The sequence below is a fragment of the Cladophialophora yegresii genome (assembly GCF_000585515.1).
Source record: "Cladophialophora yegresii CBS 114405 chromosome Unknown aczIN-supercont1.2, whole genome shotgun sequence".
Taxonomy (NCBI): Eukaryota; Fungi; Ascomycota; class Eurotiomycetes; order Chaetothyriales; family Herpotrichiellaceae; genus Cladophialophora; species Cladophialophora yegresii.
This window is the reverse complement of record NW_006913046.1, coordinates 4,860,363-4,884,252: the sequence shown is the minus strand read 5'-3', so window position 1 is coordinate 4,884,252 and position 23,890 is coordinate 4,860,363. Positions and strand designations below refer to the sequence as shown.

General features: G+C 54.8%; 2 protein-coding genes across 2 annotated transcripts; both read left to right on the top strand.

The window, feature by feature from the left end:
* Positions 1 to 346: 346 nt before the first annotated feature.
* Positions 347 to 19,996, top strand: A1O7_03680 (uncharacterized protein; the record flags this gene model as incomplete). The annotated part of the gene is made up of 1 exon (XM_007757697.1): positions 347 to 19,996. One exon carries the CDS (start codon positions 347 to 349, stop codon positions 19,994 to 19,996), a length of 19,650 nt encoding a protein of 6,549 aa, XP_007755887.1.
* Positions 19,997 to 20,692: 696 nt separating this feature from the next.
* Positions 20,693 to 23,286, top strand: A1O7_03679 (uncharacterized protein; the record flags this gene model as incomplete). Its single annotated transcript, XM_007757696.1, has 2 exons — positions 20,693 to 23,032; positions 23,083 to 23,286. 2 exons carry the CDS (start codon positions 20,693 to 20,695, stop codon positions 23,284 to 23,286), a joined length of 2,544 nt encoding a protein of 847 aa, XP_007755886.1.
* Positions 23,287 to 23,890: the final 604 nt, after the last annotated feature.

Here is a 23,890-nt window from a genome sequence, read left to right as displayed (position 1 = left end):
GAGCCCAGCCACTCAAATCTCAGGCCAGTCGCACTTGCATAACGCGCAAGACAATTCGATCAGCGCGGCTGCCAGCAAAGCAGCCTGTCCACACAGAATCCTCGATCAGTTCTAACACACCTTTCATCTGCGCACGGCGACCATTGATGGTTATCGTCAAACATCTTCTCTGTGCTACGTGACATCGTTTCCAGTCCAGTAATGATACCACTGCCTTCAACGACATTCGCGCAACGAATTCCCTTGAATTGACTCCGCATGTTCAGAGCGCCCCGACCGCTTCGCGATCCCAGTTGATTGCGCAATGGGGAAATCAAGCTCTGGCCGGGATCGCGCCGGCTCAGAAATGTCATCAAGGCCCGACCGACGTCGCAGCTATGACCACGGTTCTTCTAGGCGGCATTCCGGTGCAGATTCGATTGATGCTCCCTCCCGCCGCAGGTCGATCCGACGCGACGGCTACGACGACGATGGCGCTACGTTTACGTCTACGATTACAGAAGAACCCTCGGAGATATCGGACCGGCGGCGGAGAAGTTCAAGAAGAGAGAACGATGACGATGATACGCGAAGGTCAAGCAAAAGCGATAGAGGTCTGAAGGATGAGAGAAGGCGCGGAGACGTGGGAGGCGCAACTAGGGAAGAGGGCCGCCGCGACTCTCGCAAGTCCGGCAAGTCAGACAGGAGGGAGAAGGAGAGAGGAAGCACACACGCCCTCGGAGACCACGACGCTGCCTTGCCTCAGAATCAATTCCCAGGAGAATTTCCTGATGCCTACGCTCAGCCATACCGACCGCCCGGATTGGCTGCGGAGTACTATAACGACCATGGAGAATCAGTACAGTCCCAACCGGGCGTCCGACCCAACCAACCGAGCGTTGTGACGAATGCGGAACAAGCACACCTCATGGAGCCTACAGTAGAACCAAAGCCTCCACCTGAGCCCAGCAGCTTGGGCCAGATTGGTGCAGCCGCGAGCTTTTACGGCGATACTAATTACGAGAATGATTCTGGACATCAAACAACCCCTTCGAAGCCTCCCCGGCTGGGTTCCGGATCATACAGGCCGGTCAAGCACAGCACATACGGCGCGAGCCCGAGATCAAGCCCTGTGCCGCAGGGGAGTATGACACCGTCTACGCAGACTCCAGGTAGAATAGGTTTCGCAGCACCCGCAGCCGCTGTGGTTGGGGCTGCAGCCGAGTATTATGCAGGAGGCGGAGGAGGGTCTGCAAGCGCATATCAGACACCAAGTCGACCGCCGCCTGGGCAACACCCAGGATTCACTCCGCACTCCGCTCCCCCTGGGATAGGCGGCTCGCAATACCATTCCAATGCGGCCCTGTACGGCGGAGCTGCGGCACTCACTGGCGCAGCAGCTGGAGCTTACATATCATCTCATGGTCACGAGCATCACTCCCACAGCCATCAGCAGGCTTCGACCCATACCTCTGCTCATGCGAATGGGCATGCCCAGTCGCATGGCGCACAGATGCATCAGGCCCATCGGCACAAGCACAAGGGTCTCTTTGGCAAATTTGTCGACTGGTGGCGAGATCCTGAAGCAATTGCGCAATATGAGCAATACACGGAGGCAATCGGTGTATGCAAATACTGCTTTGACCCTATGAGCACACCAGCAGATGCGCCTCGCAAACATGGCTATCGCCGTCGAACCCCTTCCGGTGGTCGGCACGGAAGCACTACTCGAGTAGACAAGACGTACAGATATTCTTCCGACGAGGAGCGGCGGAAACGCTCTGGCACAAAGGTAGCGCTTGGTGGTTTGGCCGGTTATGGTGTTGCTAAAGTGGGTGAGGCTATGTACAAGCAACGTCACGACTTTGACGACACGTACTCTGTGAAATCAGGCCAACCTGTGAATCAGAGCAGGGTCAGTTTCCACGACGAGCCCCAGTATGAACGCTATGGAGACGTCAGGCTCCAAAGACGCGACAGTGATAGGAAGACGAAGAAATCCGAAAAATCCTCGCACAAAGAGAAGCCCCGACGTCGCAGATCTCGGTCATCTTCCTCCAGCTCCTCCTCACATGGCATCTCTCGTGGTGCGGCAATGAGTGCTGGTGCTGCTGTTGCTGGCGCTGCTATGGGTGCTGCGGCGCTGGATAGAAAGACCCGGCCGCAGAGTCGAAGCAGAAGCCGATCACCCACGTCAAGGGAAAGATACTTTTCAAAACGGGTGTCCCCAATGCATTCTTATGTGGATCTTTCAGCGACCAATGAGGGGCGTGGTGGCCTATTCGGCTTCTTCACCTCTCCTTCAGCCAACACGAAGAAGGGCAAGAAACCAAAAGGGCTGTTCAATTTTGGGAACGATTCCAGTTCTTCGTCGGACGCGGATCTTCAGTTTGGGGCCGGCACTGTCCGTCGAAAGCCTTCCGCAAGGCGGTTACGCACGAGACGTGAGAAACCTCAACCGGACCACTCGGCTGCGGCGATGATGGGGATGGTGGCTACAGGGGCTGCACTCGCGGCTGAAGTTGATAGGAGGCACGAAAAAGGTAAGCGGGAGCATGACACTGACAGGTATGCAGGCCGAAGTAGCAGACATGCAAGCGAACACAGGATATCCATGGACGAGCACGAAACCGGCGGACGTGATGATGAATGGTACGACACGGATGGTGATGCCGAGTCTGATACGAGCGTCGACACCGCGTTGGCGTACGGGGGAGGAATTTCTGCCGCGCAAAGTCGAGAGTCCCTTATCCAGGATCGAAAGTCAACAAGGCCCAGCCACAATCTCAGAGAGAGGGATCAGAGAATGTACCACGATGGCCAAGCAGGTTATGGTCCGACGACCTCCTTCCCCAACTCCGCAACTCAAACCACCGTCGCACCAGCTGCAGGAGCAGTGGGAGGATGGATGGCGTCAGACGCAATGCACCAAGACCCTAGACTGCCGATGAGCCCCTTGCCACCGATGCGGGAGGTTGAGCCTCGACCACTATCAGATCCACCGTCAAAAGCAGTCGCGCCCCAGGTGACGCGTGTTTCGTCGACGTCTGTCCCGCTCCAGCAGCCGCAACCGGTCGTTCCGGTCGCCCCTTTTATCAACGACCTTGGTTCCCAGTCGACCGACGTCCAAAGACGCATGGGTCGAGAGGCACAAAGTGAAAGAAGGCGACCAAGACGAGACTCAAGCCCTGCCAAGCTACCCACGCAGGACCCGAAGGACCCGAGAAACAGCGTCAACTTCAGCCTGACCGACGAGCAGCTCGAGAACGAAAGACGCGTTGAAGACCGGCTCCATAGGGGGAAAGCTACTTCAAGCGACAATGCCCAGCGAAAGTCCGCTGATGCAGGCAACCTCGCGGAGACTTCGACTAGGCGAGTCGAAGTACCCCACCAAGAGAGAAAGCCACGAAGTAGACGGTCTTCTGAAGCGACTCGTAGACCTTCTGATGGTGATGAGCGCGTTGCTGAGATCGAACGAGAGCTTGAGAGACTCTACGAGGAGCATCGGCAGGCTGAGGAAAGAAAACGCAGGAGAGATTCAGGATTAAAGAAAGCAGCCCAGGGTGCAGGTATAGTCACCGCGGCTGCCGTGACTGCGGCAGCTTTGGCCGGGAAGGACAGCAAACCTGGGTCGGGCGAAGATTCGACGCCAAAGCGGAAATCAAGCCTTAAGAGGAGTCGCGAAAGGGAGAGTTCGCCGCAGTCTGAGACTCAGCAGGAACGGATTGCCAGGATGGCTGCTCAGAGGGTTAGATCCACTCCATCACCAGTCCAGCATGACAACTATGGTTCTTTCTTTGTCCCAGCCGAACTCAGAGAGCATCTGAAAGAGCACAATGACAGAGCTGAACATCGAGATGACATTGGAGCAAATGTAGTCGAGATTGTTCCTGGAGCACCGAAATCTCTTCGACCACATCCGTTTGATCCCTTCACATACCGCCATTTTGTTCTTGAAGCAGATGACGATCCTTCTCTCCACCCTTGGCCTGTTCCGGTGCTCGCCTTGGTCGAACCGACTCCACCAGGTAGCAAAACGCACAGCGTTCGCGGCGATGAGACTCCCGTCATAGAGCCGAAGAGAACAGAGCCGGTGGAGGAGATTGGTGAGTCACTTGAGCGGCGGGAATCCAAGGTCACATGGGGTGACCACGACACCTATGTCTATGAAGTGCAGACTCCCGAGTATGAGCGCACTGATTTCACACCTGATGGGGAGACGGGCGAACCGAACGTCGCCGATATGCCTTCACTAGACGAGATCGTTGACGAGCCGAGTCCGTCCAGCGAGGAGACTCAAAGTCGACCCGGTCTTGGTCGCACTTGGACGCTCGAGGACAGTGAAGCAGAGAAACTCGAGAAAGAAGTGCCCATTGTTGATGACAGACCTCAAATAAGCCGTGCTTGGACGGTCGACGACAAGGAGGCCGACGAAATTGACCACGAAGTTTTAGGATCATCGCCCGATAACGGTGTCGCCACACCTGAGCCACGTCCGGATATCATTACAGCTGAGCCCAAATCTCAAGCACGTCCTCCATCTATTGTGGCTGAACCAGAAGAACTACCAAGGGCACCCTCGCCCCCTGGGCAAGCCAGAGCGGACCGGTCCCAGACCTTTTATCAGAGTCCTTTTGCCGAATCCGTCAGCGATGTCGGCGCAATGGGCGACTTCCATACACCAGCCCGCTCTGAAGCTGAGAGCCTGCGTACAATCGAGGAAACTCACGCGAGGCACGAAGAAAGCCGAAACGAAGATGATACGTCTGAACCACAAGTGCTGGAGATATCTCCTGGTCCCCGGACGAGCAAAAGTGAACAACGTCGCCGAGAGCGTGCAAGCTCTTTAGCTGACATAAATCAACCATTCGGGTCTGAGCAACGTTCCGCTGAAGACGAGAGTGATACCGCTTCTCCACCACCAGTACCGGGCACCGACAGCGTCTTTGATTATTTGGTGAATGGCAAAGCGGAGAATGCCGCCTCCGCTTCGGTCTTGGGGCTGGGCGCGTCGGCGGTCCTTGTAGCCGACCAGGTTGCAAAATCAGGGGACGAGCACGAACAAACAAGGACCCCTGTGCCTGCGGAAGAGGATCAGCCCTTGAAGCCAAAGCGGTCGAGCACATTCGATGAGTCCAAATCGCGACGGTCACGATCGGGGTCAAAAGCCGGATATCAGTCCGATCCCGAGGACTGGGAACGCTCAGCAGATAAGTCCGGAAAGCCAAAATCTAGCTCAAAGAGCGACATTGGTACCAAGTCGTCGAGCAAGTCAGAGAGCCGGCGCGAAGTTGACGAAGCGAGTTTCACGCCACTTCCGAAATCTCCTGCCGGGGATGATCTCGGCGAGGATGCGGCCTCGCGCCGGAGCTCACGGCATCGCCGCAAGGACTTTGACGAAGATTCAACTATCAGCCGCAAAAGCAGAGATGAAGGCAAGACGTCACGTAGCCGCCGAAGCAGAGATGCAGATGGTAATCAGGATGATGATGCACGTTCGGTTGCGAGCAGCGACTCGAAAGGAAAGAAAAAAGAATCAGGGGGATTCTTCAGCAGCATCTTCTCCAGTAATAAGAGCGATGTTAGTACGTCGAGCAGAAAAAGCTCGAAGTCTACCAAGTCAGAGAGCCGAGCAGACCGTGGTCGTGACGACCGCTCTGAATCTCGCAGGAAACGCAAGTCCAGGGACAAGGCAGATTTGGACGACGTGGCTTCAGCGGTATCAGAGCCGACCCGAAAAAGCCGTCGGAGCTCAGATCCCCAAGAGGCAGCTACCGACCGGAACGAACTCTCGAGAGATCAGAGTCTTGATGATGGTTTCGTGTCTGCTGAAGAGGTCGCTGAATCACCAATGAAGAGTGTCAGAGAAGGCGAGTCTTTTTTAGCGAGTCGCCCCGAAATGCCAGAACCAACGGTCATGGATATACCAATGGGTACTGATGGTGTCTCGGGGCCAACATCCGAGAGAGGTCCATCTACACAACCTGATACTGTTGCCAGCACTCCGGTCAAGGTGCCAATCGAGTTGGAAGATAATGGTCTTGAACCACCTGGTCTGTCACAGATCGCTGAATCACGACGTCTATCTGCCATCCGGACCAGCGACGTGCCTTCTAGTCCTATCACCACAGGTTCTCCGACCGCTGTCCCACTGCAGTTCCGCCGCCCACACATGTCGCCAACCAACCAGCGCTTTTCAATGAGTTCACCTGTCGCAGCACCCAGCTCTCCACTATCTACGCCTCGAACTCGACAAGGTAGACCCAAGTCTACAGAATTCCGCAACAGCAAGGAGTTCCGACCACTCTACCTTGTGGAAAGACAAAATTTTGCGAAAACGGCTGCCACTGAACCTGAAGAAAACCTGCCTTCGCTACCATCTAGCAGGACCAGTTCGGCACACCCGTCGATGGAAGATCTTCGAGCAGAGGCACAAGCATGGGAACAGTCCGACTACGTCACTCCATCTCGGAAGAGCGCTGAAATGTTCCGAGAGCATGGTAGACGGCACAGCTTCTCGTACTGGCGCGACAATGGGAAGCGACGTGAATCCCCGGATTACTTGGATTCTCGATCGGCTACCCCTGTGCCGGGTGAAGCACAAAGAGCTCGTGATCAAGAAACAAAGCCTAAGCTGAAGTACGAGTTCCATTCACCCAGCGAATTGCTGCAAGATCCAGCATTGTTACGTGACGTGCCTTCGGTGGATGATGCCGACGCACTCCAAAGTCCTCTTCCCAGTGTTGCGAGCACAGACTTTGATCAAGACTACATGAGCGCACGAAGCAGAAGCTTGTCACCGACGACAAGGTCCCGAAGCCTGAGCAGGGGTCGACGGAGCGCTTCGACCACAAGATCAACCTCGGCATCCTGGCACGATGCATTGACTACTGCAGCAGCTGGTGTGTTGGCAGGGTCTGCACTTGGCATCGCTGCTCATGAAGTCCTGGGAGAGCCGTCTGATGACGTCCCGCCAGATGAAGTAGCGACACCACGGAAGTTTGAGTTCTTTCCAGAGGAGGTCGCGGTTCTGAAAGAGGAGCCTAACTCATTCGATCTTCAGCAGGATCGGAGTCTTTCTGCGTCTGCGCCGGCAACCGAGCAGCGACCTCTTGAAGCCACCACTGAGGAAGTACGAGATACTAGCGGATGGAAGAATGTCTTTGCGGAGCTACACAACCGTGAACGTAGCTTGAACCCTATGTCCCAAACCTTAGACGTCCCCACCGGCAGAAAGTTGGTGTCCGAGGGCTTGATGGAGGAGACGGCACCTGAAGCTCTTCTGCCAGTCTCTCCACTTGTGGCACTTGGGGAAGAAGTGGCCCACGCTCATCACTCAATTCCATCTGTGGTCAAAGGGCCAATATCGCAAGAAGGGGACACCGCGATGTTAGGTAAAGATGGGCTTCCACGGACAGTGCGGGATTATGAAGAGCTGATCCAGGAATCAGGCAGCAGAACGAAGAAGTCGAAAAGGGATAAGAAGGGCAAGAAGAAACGGACCACTCTGACATTGGACGAAGATTTGCCACCGACGCCAGATGAAGGTGTGGTGCCAGAACAGAATGAGAGTGTGCTCAGAGGACTGTCGTCACTTGGGGTGCAAGCAACCGATCAGGAAGCGGCTTTGGACCTGCACAGAAGCGTCGAAATCGCCCCAGAAGCAATGCCAACACAACCTGAACCAGGCGTGCCGACTTTACCTACCGTTGATGACGAGCAAAAAGATGTAGAAAGGCCGCACGAACAGATCTTCACTCTAGATGACAAGACTATCGACGATAAGGCACACGCTCCAGCCGAGATCAAACAGTTCACGAACCCTCTCGATGAAGCTTTCGACGCGGCTCTCCAAACAAGGGGTTTGGCCGACGGCGCAACTGTGGAGGCGGCGTACCAATCATTTCATCCAGAAGATCCCAATACTGATGGTACTCAATTGACAACTATACAAGAAGAAAGCGAGCTATCTACTCCTGCTACAGCACAAGAGCCTATATCTTCGGACTCTACCTTTCTGGTTCGCCGCCAATCATCGAAGAGAGACAAACGCAAGCAGAAGCAGTCGAAGCAAACTCTACCTAACGACACGCCTGACGCGGATCTGCCGCCGGTGCACGATGCGGACCGAACGGAAATCGATATCGATCGATCGCTGACTGTTACTAGCGAGGATCAATTTTTGCCTGATCAGCGCGTCTTTGCAGAGCCTACTCCAGCACCTGAGCGCCCAAGTCCGTTTGGGGATGATTTCGAGATCAATCCTGCAGAAGATGATGTACAATCGACTACCATCGGTAATAGCCAGGCGCTCCATAAGCCAACGGGTGAAAGAGACAGCGGACAGGCTACTCCCAAGAAGGGTAAGAAAGACAAAAAGAAGAAGAAACGACAGTCTTCCAGCTGGGAAGAAGAAGCTGCCACAGGACAGCCCGAGACAGTTACGCAAACCGGAGCTACCGACCCTGGCCCTCAGGCAGTGCTTGACGAGCCAACAGCCACAGACCCAGACGATGTCCCAAGCCGCGAGGTTGCTCTCGAAGAAGAAGTATTTGCTACCCCAGCCGAGAGTCCTCGGAAAGAATCAGAAGATCCTTGGACATTGGACGTTAAGCCGGGAAAGAAGTCGAAGTCGAAGTCAAAGAAGAAAGGTCTGCCTACTGCATTCGACGATTCGCCTGCGACAGCCCTCGAAGACTCACCTTCTGTAACTGCACCGATCTCTGAGCCTGGCAACCCCACCCAGGAACTCCAGGATTCAGCAGACAAGACCCAAGATGCTGTGTTTGCGGAGCACATAGTCGAAGAGGCAGGGATCAATGACATGCCTGCACCTGTTCCCCTTTCGCAAGGGATAGGTCCGCTTGAAAAGTCTCCTACCCAGGTTGAGTCGGATTTGGCCACCGGTAGCATCACAGACATGGCCGAAGCAGAGCAAGGATTTATCTCCGAGGCAGCAAAAGAGGAGCACGATCCACAATCCCGACCAGAGGAGAAATCGTACACGGGAGACGAAGTGGGTGTTGACACCGCTTTGGGAGCGACTGCCACAGCGCCTTCCGTCACCATGGATCAACCCCAGGTGGAAGTATCTGAGTCAGTGCTGGAGGCTGCTGAACACCTTATAGAGAAATCAGATGCTGAAGGTATGATCGAGGCGGTAAGAGAAGCCGAATCTGGTTCTGTGGAAGATGCGAATGACACAGACATGAGAGACATGACTGCAACTTCTGTACCTGAAGGTCCAGATCGCCAAGATGAATCCAATGAGCAACCTGAGCCAGAGACTGAAACTGCGACTGCTCCTCCCATCAGTGACCATGTCCTAGGACATGTTCCAGGCCCGGCGGACCACGAGCACGCGGAAGAATCTGTGCCTCCTTCACTGACGGGAGTTCCAGCAGAGATTCTGCGTGCTGACTACGAGTCACCGTCTCAGCAGCAGGGAGAGGACTTCTTCCCTATCGTGAAGAAGTCGAAGAAGGATAAGAAAAAGAAGCGGACTGCTACCTCTGAAGGCGGTCAACTTGTCAACCCCAGTCAAGAGCCTCTGGTGGAGGAAATGATCACACCATCAGTATCTGACCCACTCGTGGAAGACAAAAGGGAAATTGATGTACCAGAACCTTCAACGCCTGCCGAAGCACAGATTCCAGTTGCCCGAACGCTGGATGAGGCAATACCTCCCCCTGAAGCGCCCACTGAGGATATATTCCAGCTGGACGACGACCGCTGGGCCCTTCCGGGCAAGAAATCTAAGAAGGACAAAAAGAAGAAGAAGCGGCAATCAGCTCTAGCTGAGAGTGATATCGCGTCTCCTGCTGAGTCTGCGACCGTTACCGACGAGAAGACGATCAGCGCCGATATTCCACGAGAAGTAGAGCCCTCCGACGTGCCAGCCGGCTCTGTTGACCCTTCAGCCGAGTCAGTGGCCCTGGCGCTTGTTGAGGATGAGCCCAGGCAAGATGAAGATCTCTTTTCAGTACCAACCAAGAAGTCGAAGGGCAAAAAGAACAAACGCGGTTCAAATTTAACCTTTGATCAGCCAGATGTGCTTCCCTCGGACGAAAATGTGCTCTTAGATGAGAACAACGTCCAAGACACTGGAAGCTACGAAAACACAGTTGCCCCAGATCTACCACCAGCTGCTGAAACTGGCGAGCTCCAAGCCGACGCGGCAGCGACCCTTGCCAAGGAAGTACCTCCAGAAAATGATGATGGATTCACACCCACGACGAAATCGAAGAAGGACAAGAAGAACAAGAAGCGACGGACAATTATCAATGAGGCTGACGAGCCGCAAAAAGATGCAGTTGATAGCCAGGAGACGGAAACCGTGGCGACTACCGTTTCGGAACAGATCCCGGAGCCTGATGTGCTGGCACAAGAGTCGGTGAAGGCTACCGACAATGTCGGAGGACCGGAAAAGACAGATGCTCAGTTTGTGGGTGTAGACACCACCGAAATCCACGAGCCTCAGCCAACTTCACAGGCGGCTGCTGAAATCGTCTATGATGCTGCTGTCACCCGCGACCCGACAGGTACCACGACCGACCTTGAAATTTCGGCTATTCAAGAGGTATCCGCAACCGAAGACCCACAGACGATGAATGCCTCTCAGGAAGACACTGTGTCTGAACATTTGGCTGACGTGGCTCCGCAAGCTGAGGCACCATCCGTTGGGCCTTCAACTGAGGCTTCAATCTTGGAGACTCCAGTCGCTGAGTTCCCGGTCCGTGACTCCATCAGTGTTGAGACGAGAACCGTCGAGCCTCCAGCTGTTGAGGCTCCGGTTGTGCATTCTCCCGTCCCTGAGCAAGTCCCGGCTGAGACACCAGCTATTGAGCCGCCCACCGTTGAGGCGCCGTTACCTCAACGAGTTATTGTTGACAAGGCAACCGATGAGCCATCTACAGCTCAGCTTGCAGTACAGTCCCCAATCGAGGAAAAAGGTGCGGTAGAGACTGCGGTCGTTGAGCCACTCACTGGTGAGGCTCCAATCGTACAGTCTCCCGTCCACGGGACAGCGACTCTTGACCCTCCTGTCGATGATGAATCTGGTGTCGAGACACACGGCCGATCTAGAGCGAAAGAGGCTCACTCTGACGCTCCCAACGCGGTCGAATCTCCAATTGTTGAGCCTGTTGTACAAACACAAGGTGTTGAGACTCCTGGAGATGAGAAAACTGCGGCTATTGGTACCTCTGACGCCGATGCGACCGCTTTAGATGTTCCCTCCGTGCCGGCAGACGCACAGTCGGCTCACGGCTATGATTCTTTCACGGTCGAGACTTCAGCTGGCGACCACTCCTCTGCTGAGTCGCAAACTCGTGAGACCTTGTATGACGAGGCTTCTGGCGTCACCACAAGTCCACTTGAACCTACCGCAGTCGATGTTCCGACCGTTGAGACTCCAGCTGTTGAGGCTCCGGTTGTCGAGACTCCTGCGGTTGAAGGTGATGCAGTGACTGTAGGTGGCGTTGCACCCGAAGCTGAGGGAGAATGGGACATGCCGGTCAAAAACTGGAAGAAAGACAAGAAAAAGAAGCGACAATCAGCCCTGGCCGCAGAAGCACTCGAATCTGAAACTCCAACAAGCGGCACATGGGAGCAGTTGGTGGCGCCAGAGTCTGCGCCCGCAGTTGGAGATGAGGTTGTCGGTCCTGAGGCTACGCTGCCGGAAGGGGATCATACCAAGCCAGACGCTGACATGGGCAATGACGGTCAGGATGTCGCGGCTCCAACGTCGAAGTCGAAGAAAGACAAGAAAAAGAAGAAGCGACAATCAAATTTGGCTGCAATTTGGGACGATCCACAAGACGCACCAGACAAGGCCGAGGAGGTCGTCCAGGAATCACAGCCCGATGATGTAGAAGCTCTCACAGTTACAACTGAGACTACGAGAGAGGAACCTGAGGCCGCCTTGGATGACAGCGCCCAACTGGCTACTGGTGTCGCTACAGAAGAGCAGACTCCAGATTCTGGAGAAGTTACTCAAGTCATTCCAGAGGAGTCGTTCACATTCACCAAGTCGAGAAAGGACAAGAAAAAGAAAAAGCGTCAGTCTACTCTTGTAGACGATGTGATCGAAGGCGATGCCGCAGCAGATGATAGCAAGGCAACTGTCGACGAGTCAATCCCCATTTCGCCGGATGCCCCAGTCAGCGCAGACGCCCAAACAGATGAAAACATTACCGGATCACGTGACCTGGTATACACCAAAGAGCCTTCGCAACCGGATGACATTGCTCTAGCCGACGCATCAGGCTCACAAGATGTTCCTGATGATGAGTGGGCGTTCACAACGACTAAGGCCAAAAAGGACAAGAAAAAGAAGAAGCGCCAGTCCGCGCTGGAGTCTGTAGCCACCGAGTCAGCCCAACCTGAATCCAGCGAGACGCAGTCGGGCACAGAGACTCAACCTGAGCCCCCTTTGGCGGAGGAGGCCACAACAACAGAGTCAGCCATGCTGTTGGGTGGAGAAAATGGGCCCACAGTTGTCAATGATGGATTCGATGATTCATGGGCTCCGGCATCCAAGAAGAAGAAGGACAAGAAAAAAGGGCGTAAGCCCAACGCTGATGAGATCAGGACTGTCGATGAAGTGTCAGGGGGGTGTCGAGACATCGAAGTGGGTGGGAAGCAAGACGTGAAGCCGGAGGTGGAAAATGTGGACGCGCAGGCTATAGAACCCGATGGGGATGCCGCACTCTCGGCAATGGCCGAGCAGCACCCTACTCACCTTGCTGATTTGGAAGATGCCGCTGCTGAACCCGAACTTGCGGGGCCAGCGTCGGTAGTTCAACCTGCAGAGCGAGCCCAAACACCAACCCCGATGTCTCTGCAACCGGACGAGGTCACAGAGCCGCAAGAGGACCCCAAGCTCAAAGCTCCTGAGAAAGGACAGCTGGGGGAAGATGCCGCAGAACGTCCTGTGCCTCCAGAATCTGAACCGCCGCTCATACAAGAAGAGACAGCACCGCCCGAAGAGATAGCACTGCCAGAGGCGACAGCAGCAACCGAAGGGACGACAGAGCAAAAGGTGACCGTGTCCAGCACAATCGATCCAGCTCCAGAAGATCAAAGTCTTGACTATTTCAGTCTCTCAAGAAAGAAGTCGAAGAAGGACAAGAAGAAGAAGCGGCAAGTGGTCCTGGAGGAGCCACAGACATCCGATGTTTTCGAGACACCAATGGAAAATGCCACACCAGCTGAACCTCTGCAGACCCCTTTCGACACACCCATGGATACAGCAGGTTCTTCTTTCATTGGAACCGAAGAGATGGTGCCTCATGCCGAGGAGGAAGAGCCAACGTCTACGAAGACCAAAGCAAAGAAGGGCAAGAAAGGGCGTAAGTCCGTGGTTGAGGAGCCTGAGCTGGTTGACGCAGCTGAGACACCTCTTGAACGAGAAGACCCCGTTGAGCTTCCTCTTGAGGGTGCAGAGCCCGTGCTTGAAGACGACTGGTCAAGGCCTACGACTGCCAAATCAAAGAAGGGCAACAAGAAGCGACAGACTAATTTTGACGATGCTCTCACCGAACTCACGCCTTCTATGTCAGAGGCAGAACCCGGGCACGACGAGGCTATGAATGACAACTTTGCAGGAAGTGGAATACCGGTGGCAACTCCGGGAAATGAAGAGGAAGATCGCAACATTCTTAAGAAGACAAAGAAGGACAAGAAGAAGAAACGGCAGTCGACATTCGAAGATACCTTTGCGGAGCCTGCTGTTGTCACCAAAGAAGCCGAACCCGCATCCGTCAACAAAGCGGTAGAGTCTATCTTGGAGCCAGGCGTGAGCGAATTGCCCCAAGAACCCACCAAGGAGCCTGTGTTGGCGGACCCGATTGCTAGTCAAGCTCAGTCTGACGCGGATGACTACAAAGTCTCCAACAAGGGCAAGAAGAACAAGAAAAAGAAGCTTCAGTCAATTTTCACGGACATTGCAGACGATCCGGTCGTGGTCGAGGAGAGAGCCAGCGCGGCCTTTGCACTTCCAAGTGAGGAGCCTCGTGAAGCGACCCAAACTGCAGACTCGACAGGAGATGCTTTCGACACAATGCAAGTGGAAGCCGATGAAATGCAGGCTCCTCCTGAAACTACCGCCCCTTTAGACGTCCATCTACCTGGTGATGTTCTGGCACACGAGAAGATGACCGCCGAAGAGATTAATGTGGCTCCATCTGCGGAGCGTGAGGGAAGTGATCTTCAGCAGCTCGTGTCTCTCGAAGAGCCTGCGGCAGATGTGACCCCCGCTGTCTTGAGTGAGAGCAAACCTGATGTTGAGCCTGGTCAAGACTCTATGGAAGCTCCGGAACTTCCCAGCGTTTCCACGGCTATCGAACCTGTGGAAGACCAGCCACCGACCACAACCGTTGAAGAGCCAGAGGCTCAGAGCACCGCCCTTCCGGACGCGCCAGGTGTAGTGGAAGTTCAAGTATCGCAGATGAGTGAAGAGTGGCGACCTGAAGTGGCTGTGACGACCCAGAATGAGAAGGTAGAGCCCGCAGAGCCTTCCTTCCCAGACACGCCAATGACTATGAAGACTACCGAGCCAATAACCGAGGGAGGTCGCCTGGACTCGGGAAGAGAAGTGCCAGACGAGCAATCAGCAGCGTCAGGTCCAGAAGTCCTAGCGGCAGAAGTCCTAGCGGCAGAAGAGCCAGCTCCAGAGGTCCTGGCTCCGGACGACTTCTACGTACCAAAACCCAAGAAGAGCAAGAAGAAAAAGCGGCAATCAACGTTTGAGGAGCCCGAGTTTGATTCACTGCAGACCGAAGCAGGAGAGCCCGTGAGCAACCTGCAAGGTCCACCAACAGAGTCTACTGCTGAAACGCAACCGCTGGACCCTGCGCCAGTCGATCTGACCTCTGTAGACGCGACAACAGCAGAGCAGACTGTTGAGGAAGAATGGTCTATGCCATCCAAGAAGTCAAAGAAGGCCAAGAAGAACCGTCAATTCGCTTTCGACGAGCCTGGCCTTGGCGCTCTACAAACCGAAACACCCGACGCCATTGCGGAACCCGAATTGGCAAAGTCTGGCGATACGAAAATGCTCGATGTGGCAATTGGACCTGGGATCCAACCTCAGACGGTTGAGCCTGCCACGGGTGAAGATTGGGGGACGGCTACAAAGAAGTCTAAGAAGGACAAGAAGAAAAAAAGGAAAACACTTGTAGGGGAGGAAGAATCCCAGCCTTCCACAGCTCTTGAAGAGACGCTGCCTGAAGCATCTATTGTTGACGAGCAGCAGCCCGATGCGGGCGTTACGACCACGTCGGCCAAACAACTTGAAAGGGATTCGGCGTTCGAGGTCGACATGGGATTAGACACGCCCGCGGAAGCCGCTGTCCTCTTGCCTGACGAACAACAACCGGAAACCGAACCACTTGCCCCAGGAGATACCACCGAAGGCAGATTGCCGACTGATTCACTCCTCGCTGGGGAAGAATGGGCCACATCGACAAAGAAATCCAAGAAGGATAAGAAGAAAAAGAAGCAGAGATTGGCTCTTGATGATATCGACATGGACGAGTCCCAGCCTGCAATTGCGGCAGAATCAGCAGCCGTGGAAGCACCCATCGAGCAGGCCGCTGTTGACGTGCCAACGGGATCTCATGAGGTGCCGGTTCTCGAGCTCAAAGTGGAGCATGATGGGCCAAAAGGCGCAGAACCGAGGTCTGCCGCTTCACAGCCTCACATGTTCGAAGACGTGGAACAAGGTTCCAAAGAACCATTGGCAGAGGAGCCACCTGCGGCCTCGTCAATTGCTGAACCAATGGACATCGTCTCTGAGGAGCCATCAGCTATTCTCAGTGGTCACCATATCCAAGAGCCAGAATTAGAATCAGCCCTGCCAGGAGCAGCAGTTGAGTGCGAGCGAGAACTTGTGCCAACCCTGGACGAGCCTACACAGGTGGAGACTGAGTGGCCTTCGGCCAAGAAGTCGAAGAAGGAGAAGCAAAAGAGCAAGAGACAGTCAACTTTGAACAGTATCTTGCAGCCACAAGAACAAGTATCAGACCCTGCAGTAGCGCCAGAAGTGGAAGCACCCCTTGATGTGCCGCAGGCCGACGTCATTGCCGATGTGCAGCAGTCAGCAACCGATCCTGCTCCAAGCGAAACGCAGGCCCAGGAGGAATGGGGCTTTTCAACCAAGAAGTCGAAGAAGGGTAAGAAGGGCAGGAGTTTGGCACTTGGTGATGGTATCACGACTCCTGGGAGTGAAACACCGAGATCAACTGATCAATTCGACTCTGCAATCCAGACGCCCTTGGGTCGCACCACGTCTCCAGAACCAATGGAAGACGTCAAGGAACCAGATACACCAGCGGTGCAGGTCGAAGCTAACGATGGATATTTTGTTCCAGCAAGCAGGAAGAAGTCGAAGAAGGACAAGAAGAAAAAGTCACTGTTCGCTTGGAGCGCTGACGATCAGCCGGCCGAGGAGAAGTCCGAGCCAGGGGCATCAACACCTGCCTTGGCAGCGGAACCTAGCCAGGACACGGACCATAGGCTGGAAGCGAATGACGAGCCACTTGCATCAATGGCAAAGGACGTTCTCGATGAAGCAGAATCATTCAATGATCGAGAAGCACCGAAGACAACAGAACATCTTGAAATGGCCACAGCTGTGTCCGGCCCAGAACCTATTCACGACCGGTCAGTTTCGGGTGAGCAGTACGAGACTTTGATGGGCGATATTTCCGGGCCCGTCAAATCCAAGCTTCAGGTTGATCATCCAGCTCGGGATATCGATGTTGACATGGCGCAAGCCCCAAAGCACCCTGACCTGCACCCCGAACAATCTGCTGATCTGCAAGCGTCAGACGAGAACCTTGCCCCCACCACACCTCCGGCGGATGCTCTCCCAGAACAAACACGGCCGATGGTCATGACAGACAGACCCGAAACTGTTCGAGACCTAGATGCTGAGCCAGCCATGCAAGAAAATGTACCACCGGCGTTCGAGGACCCAGTGCAGCGCAAAAAGAGTAAGAAAGACAAGAAGGCCAAGAAAGAGCGTAGGGTCTTTGAGTTCGCTGGGACTGAGATTGTACCACCACCAGTTGCTAAACCTGAAGAGACTGACCTCTGTGAGCCTGATGTGATGGAGATTATCCCAAAGGAGCCCGTCGAGCCAACGTCAGCAACAGCGTCAACTCGAGAACCTCCACCTCCGGAGGACATGGAAAATCATTCTGACGTGAGCGAGAGCACCCGTGAAAGACGACGGAGACGGCGGTCACCTCCAGTGTGGTCTGGAGAAGAACCTGAAGATCTCCCCAGAGACCGTGCTCTTACCCCACCGCCTGAGCACGACGACATCATGGACACGGCTCTGGGCGTCGCGGCTGGACTTGGATTTGGTGGCAGAGAGCCAGAAGCGACAAGAGAATCTCCACCAAAACCGAGCTCGCCCGCTCGACAAGCATCGACTGGATGGTCGTTTGCAAGACTAGCACCTGGTGTCACTACAGCAGAGTCCAACCGCGACAGTGGTGTCCAGTTTGACTCACCTGTTCTTGCCACTGATCACTTTTCGTCTACACGGGACAGCGGTTTCATCCCCAGTCCTGCCATCGCACATGTGGAGTTCGACGGTTCCAGAGATGACGGCCCAGATACGAAGCTACGGCCTCCTCGCCCACGATCACCCACCAGTTCCTCTGAGGACGTCGCTAAAACGCGGACAAGCAAAACACGCCACGAAGACACCGCGACACTGGAGACGCCGAGACGAAAGCCATCGCCTGTTGAGTCTACTTCGAAGGACCGAACTTCAGTCCTATTCAACTCTTCACCCGCGGTGCCGTCTCCTTTGATTACAAGCGGCATTGCCAGAAGTCCTCAACGGGGCCAAAGTCCTCTACGCAGGAGCCCAAGCATCCACGGCCATCACCACAGTCGAGAGGAGCTCAGACAGCCAAAGGCTAAGGTGATCCAGCATCACGAAGACAGCGAGCAACTTGCATCCAACCTCATCGATCAGTCTGCTGCTGCTCCAAGCAATCGCTCAGTATTCGACGCAGAAAGTCGTGACCGCCCGTTCACTCCTGCAAGGTCTGCCCTTGGACCCATCCAAGAGGACTCTCCTGAAACCGCCGGGATGGCGCATTCGTCTCCCAAGACGCCTCCCGGGCTTCCAGCCCAACGAGATGCTGGCAAGAATGATGTCGGCGCTCTCGGCATCGTGACGGCGGCGGGAGCAGCAGGCCTCGCAGCCGCTGCTCTCGCTTCACGTGACTCAGGTGCTAAATCGCTTGGCAGGTCTAAATCGCGAACCTCGTCGTTGCGCAACTTGCGCGGCAACTCCATCTCCCCGTTCGACCCGGCCAATTTCACGTCCGGGTCTTCGCAAGATCCTGTCAATGCTCGAGACACAGGCAAGGCTGCTGTCCGCGACAGGGACATGGCTGACATCTATGTACGTCTGCATGCGTCTAACCCGTGTCCGCGCTCTCCAATGCTAACAGCCTTGCAGGATGGCTATGGGTCCTATCCCGGCAGCCCCAGGTCGCCGACCCGACCTCCGAGCGTACGGCGACGACAAAGCATGCAACAAATAAAAGATCTCGAGGCCCGACTGGACCAATTGGCCAGTGAGAATCGCGCGTTGGTCGAGGCCAAGATTGTCGCCGAACAACATCTGGAACACGCGCACTTCGAAACAAATCGCTCTGAGAATGCGTCAGCTGCATTCAGTGCGCAGCTGCAAGAGCGCGACGCCGAAATTGCGCGGCTCAGGCAAGAGGTGGCATCCCTGGTCGCGACACACGAGTCGCTGAAGAAAGAGCACGAGCAGAGCTTGCTCACCCTCCGTCAAGAACATGATCAGGCTCTGTCGCAATGGCAAGGCTCTTCAAGAGAATTGGAGACACTGCGATCGAGGCACACCGAATTATCCACCGGCATGGAGTCGATCGTCAGACACGAGATCGACTCGGCTCTTGCAGAGAAGAACGCGGAAATCCAACGGCTTCGCGACGATCTAGAAGTCGCAAGAGAGAAGGTCCGGGAGTTACAGTCGCAGATCCTCGAGCGACCTGTAGACGACGTTGTGATCTTCCACGACGAGGACTATTTCGAACAGGCATGTCAGAAACTATGTCAACAAGTGCAGGGCTGGGTGCTGCGTTTTTCGAAATTCAGCGATCTCAAGTTGTGTCGGACCACCAGCGAAGTCCGCGAAGAGAAGATTGTGGACAAATTTGACAATGCGATACTGGACGGCTCGGACGTGGACGTGTACCTGGCCGACCGAGTCAAGCGACGCGACGTCTTCATGTCGGTGGTGATGACAATGATCTGGGAATATGTCTTCACCAGATATCTCTTCGGCATGGACCGAGAGCAACGGCAGAAGCTGAAACAGCTGGAGAAGAACCTGGGCGAAGTAGGACCGACCAGCGCGGTGCATCAGTGGAGGGCGCTTACACTTACCCTGCTCTCCAAGCGCGAGAGCTTCAAAGCTCAGAAAGAATCTGACACGGAAGCGGTCGCGATTGAGATCTTCTCGACATTATCCCGGTTCCTCCCTCCGCCACAAAATTTGGAGGACCAGATTGTGGGATCCCTGCGCAATGTCATGCGCACGGCAGTCGAGCTTTCGATCGAGATGCGCACACAGCGAGCGGAGTACATCATGCTGCCGCCGCTGCAGCCAGAGTATGACACTAACGGCGACCTTGCACGGAAAGTGTACTTCAATGCAAGTCTAATGAATGAAAGAAGCGGAGAAACAACCAGCAACGAAGAGCTTGAACGCGCTCAGGCTGTTGTGCGGATGGTGCTCTTCCCACTTGTGGTCAAGAAGGGAGATGACAACGGCGTCGGTGATGAAGAGATTGTGGTGTGTCCGGCACAGGTCTTGATTGCGCGACCGGATAAGGCGAAGAAACCGCGGAGCTCGACGCGCCATGTTAGTGGCGGCAGTGATGGCAAGAGCTTGAGAGCTATTAGCACCCACAGTCTTGCAATGAGCGGTCTTGAAGGGAACGAGAACATGTTCTGATGCACATACGGGGCCAGAGTTTGGCTTGATCGGCATGGCGAGGTTGGTGTTTTCTACGGGCGCGAATGTTTTGGAAAAGCATTTCTCGGGGCGTTCAAGACTTGCAGGTTTTATGGACGCCGATACGAATCTCCTAGATGCTTATTACCTAGTCAGATGCTTGTTAGCTACCTAGTTACCTAGTTAGATATTGTAGGAATACGGTTACGAGCGTCATTGACTGCCTCTGCCACCTCTTCTCCTCTTTTCCTGGGCCTCGAAGTGGTTCGAGCACGAGCAGGCGAGTGAGAAGGTGGTGAGTGGATATCGAGAAGCGGAGTTGTCGACAGCTTGAACTCGTGGTCTGCGAGTCACAATTCCGCCCACGTCATGGCAATTGCGCTTGGTTCGGCAGGCGTTCAGTGATCGGGATCGGCTTTGCCCAACACCACCATCTTAGCCGTTCCTCTGTAATTCACTCGTACCTGAGTCTGTCACATTTACTGTTCCCTTGGCGGCACGAGCTATCCATCGTTTCTCCTACACAGTACAGCTTGATCCATGATCTGCTTTGCGCAGGAAATTCTGTTGATCGCTCCTTCGAGGCTCTCGAGGCCGGGCTCACTCTTTTCTCACACTTGAATGCAGCCTCTCCCGCCTCCACAGAGAGGGCAGTCTTCCCAGCCGACTGGGGCACGCGACCAGACTCGACCCGGCATGAATTCCTCGGCCACTGCTCCAAATGCAGGCTCAGCTGCGGCGGGCGAAGGCAGACTCTCTACGGTCTCCACAGCAGCAGGAGATGGCAAGAAAAAAAGAAAACACCGTGCAGGGAAGAAACGCCGCAATCGTCGTCAGTCGTTTGCGGCTCCTTCAGAAACTTCTGCCATGACCAGCGGTCGGGATGGCCCGACAGACGATCCTTTGATCGAGGAACCACAGCCTCCGTCGATTCGACAGTCGCTCTATCGAAGCAACAATCGAAACCTCAGCAACGAGAGCCTGGACAGTGGAGCTCTGCTCGACCATCGCGATCAACCTACTTTACGCCCGCGTCGTGACAGCCGATTGACCCCCTTGTTTGCAACATCCTACCGAAACAATCACTTTCCTAACTCCGAGTCGAGTACGCGAAACAGGCAAAGAGGAAAGCAGGGCACTCCCGGTCGTGATGACTCGGACAATGAAGATGCCAACGACAGGACTCCTTTGATATCCGGCGCACAACAGCACAAGAGCCCCGAACAGACAGGTTTCGGACTTTTTAGGGTCAAGTCCAACACGTCTACGCTATCGGCGGCATCGAAGCAACCACGAAGACAGAAGACAATTGGCACCCCTGGTCATTCAGTCCCCAAATCGGATGCGAGCTACAATGTCAACAATCCTCCGTCTGTACCCGGGAGTCCGACGCTGGGCGCTCTCTATGAGGATGTCATGGTCGACGAAGTCAACTTCCTCAACCGTTCGCCTGACAGCCGAAGAAATCTTGCCAGTGGGAACAAGGACGTCTTGATCGACATCGATGATGATGGCGATCATGAACCTAACTCGGCACCACTGAGTCCTCGACTCAGACCAGGGGGTCTGCAACGACACCGTTCAACGACAATGCATGCCGAGGCGGACGTATGCTTCCCAGCCGAAGACGCCTCTGAAATAGGCGATCCATTCAACCGGTCGCAGTCTGAAGGGCATTTCGCAAGTGGTCAACGACGGAGACGTCGTCAGCGGGAAGACTGGCCCAAGTTATGGGTGCTCGACGAGTGGGCTCGAGAGGAAAAGGAAGCAAGGGCTGCAGGTGAACGGCGGGCCAAGAAAATCAGCGAGCCGATGTTGGTTGAGGGCAGACTACGTCCTCGTAAGAGTGCCTGGCATCGGGTCGAAGAAGACAAGCAATATCGATTCACCTATTTCAACGAGGACTTCGGGAGCACCATCCACGCCGAGACGATATCAGAACTGCTGCAGCCCGATGGCAGTTTCCGCGAGCTCTTCATCCCGGACCCGCCTGAGATAGCCGATTCCAGTGAAAGCGAAGACGATGACGTCCTGGATATGACGACCAGTGCCTTGCAAAGCCCCAAATCCACAACAGCGATCGAGAGAGAGTCCGGAATGCCCAGTCTAGCGGATTCACTGAAACCAGGCACGAGTGGAAAGAGTTCAGATAAGAGCAAGAACTCCGGGAGCGCGACACCACAGAACAGACATTCGTCGATTCGAGCGCCCAAGCCCAAAAAGTATGGCCCGCGTCCGACATTTTGGCTAGACGTTTTGTGTCCCACTGAGACGGAAATGCGTGTCCTGGGCAAGGCCTTTGGGATTCATGCGCTCACGACCGAGGACGTCTTGATGCAAGAAGCGCGAGAGAAGGTGGAGTTGTTCCGCAACTACTACTTCATCAACTACCGGACCTTTGAGCAAGATCCGCATAGTGAAGACTATTTGGAGCCCATCAACATGTACGTCTGTGTGTTCGGGTACGGGATCATCACCTTCCATTTCTCTCCGATTCCGCATCCTGCCAACGTGCGGCGGCGCATCCGGCAGCTCTCGGACTATCTTGTTCTGAGCGCTGATTGGATCTCGTATGCTATCATCGATGATATCACCGATGTCTACGGCCCTCTGATCACACATATCGAGGAAGAAGTGGATGCCATTGACGACCTCATTCTTCGAGCATTTCAAGACACCGCTGCCCTGGCGGGAGAATATGGCGAGAAGGGAATCAATGAGAAGAGCACGGATGAAGGAGACTCGGGCGTGAGCGGCATTGACATGTTGATCAGAATAGGAGAATGTCGCAAGAAGGTCATGTCGATGTATCGCTTGCTGGGGAACAAGGCCGACGTGATCAAGGGGTTCGCGAAACGCTGCAACGAACAGTGGGAAGTGGCGCCCAAGTCGGAGATCGGCTTGTACCTTGGTGATATCCAGGACCACATCTTGACCATGACGGGCAATCTGTCGCACTACGAGACGTTGCTGAGCAGGGCGCACGGCAATTATCTCGCTCAAGTCAGCATCCACATGAACGAGAGGCAGGAAAAGGTATGTTTCCTCACGTCGCTACCTGAGCATGAAGCTAACTGATTCGCTAGACCGCCGACGTCCTGGGTAAATTGACTGTGCTGGGGACGATCGTCCTACCCATGAACATCGTGACTGGTATGTTTGGCGGCAACTTCAAAGTCCCTGGTCAGGATGTGGACAACTTGTGGTGGTTCTGGGGCACTACCGCGGGATTGCTCGTCTTTGGCGTCATCTGCTACTGGTGGTGCAAAAAGGTGTACAAAATTGTGTGATGTGGTCCGATTGGACACGAAGATAACCAAGGTATTGACTGCCAATCGTCGGGCAAGGATCTCGTTCTTCGGTCTGGTCAAGGAGGTATAAACATGATACTCCGTGGTAGTGGAGAAGGTCAGCCTAGCAGTGGGCATCCTGAGTCGTGCTCGTGAGGGTTTAGTATCACTGGCACAGGGGCCTTCGTGTACACGTAGCGAAGAAGTGGTAAATCAGGGAACTATGCGCTGGCTGCGAAGCAAGTCAGCGTACGTCCTGTCATCGATACTTTCCCGTACTCCACTACCGTCCCTCGCGGATGGATGGTTGCAGTCCAGGCGAAGGCGGGCATGATCTGAGGAGGCTGAGTGGGAGCTTATTCCGGACAGGAAACACTCCAACACCATCTAGTGTATACTAATGATACTAATCACCAAGTCATACCAGTAGTCTATATCGAAGCAGTTACATATGCCATTCATATCATGTCATGTCACATTCTACCGTGTCGTGCGCCGGCTGTTCAAAGTTCGCGTGTGCATACGGAGGACAGTGTACGTGCTTGTAGGCCTCGGCCGGGCCACTGACTACACCTCTGGGACCTATATTTCGAGTCCTACTGGC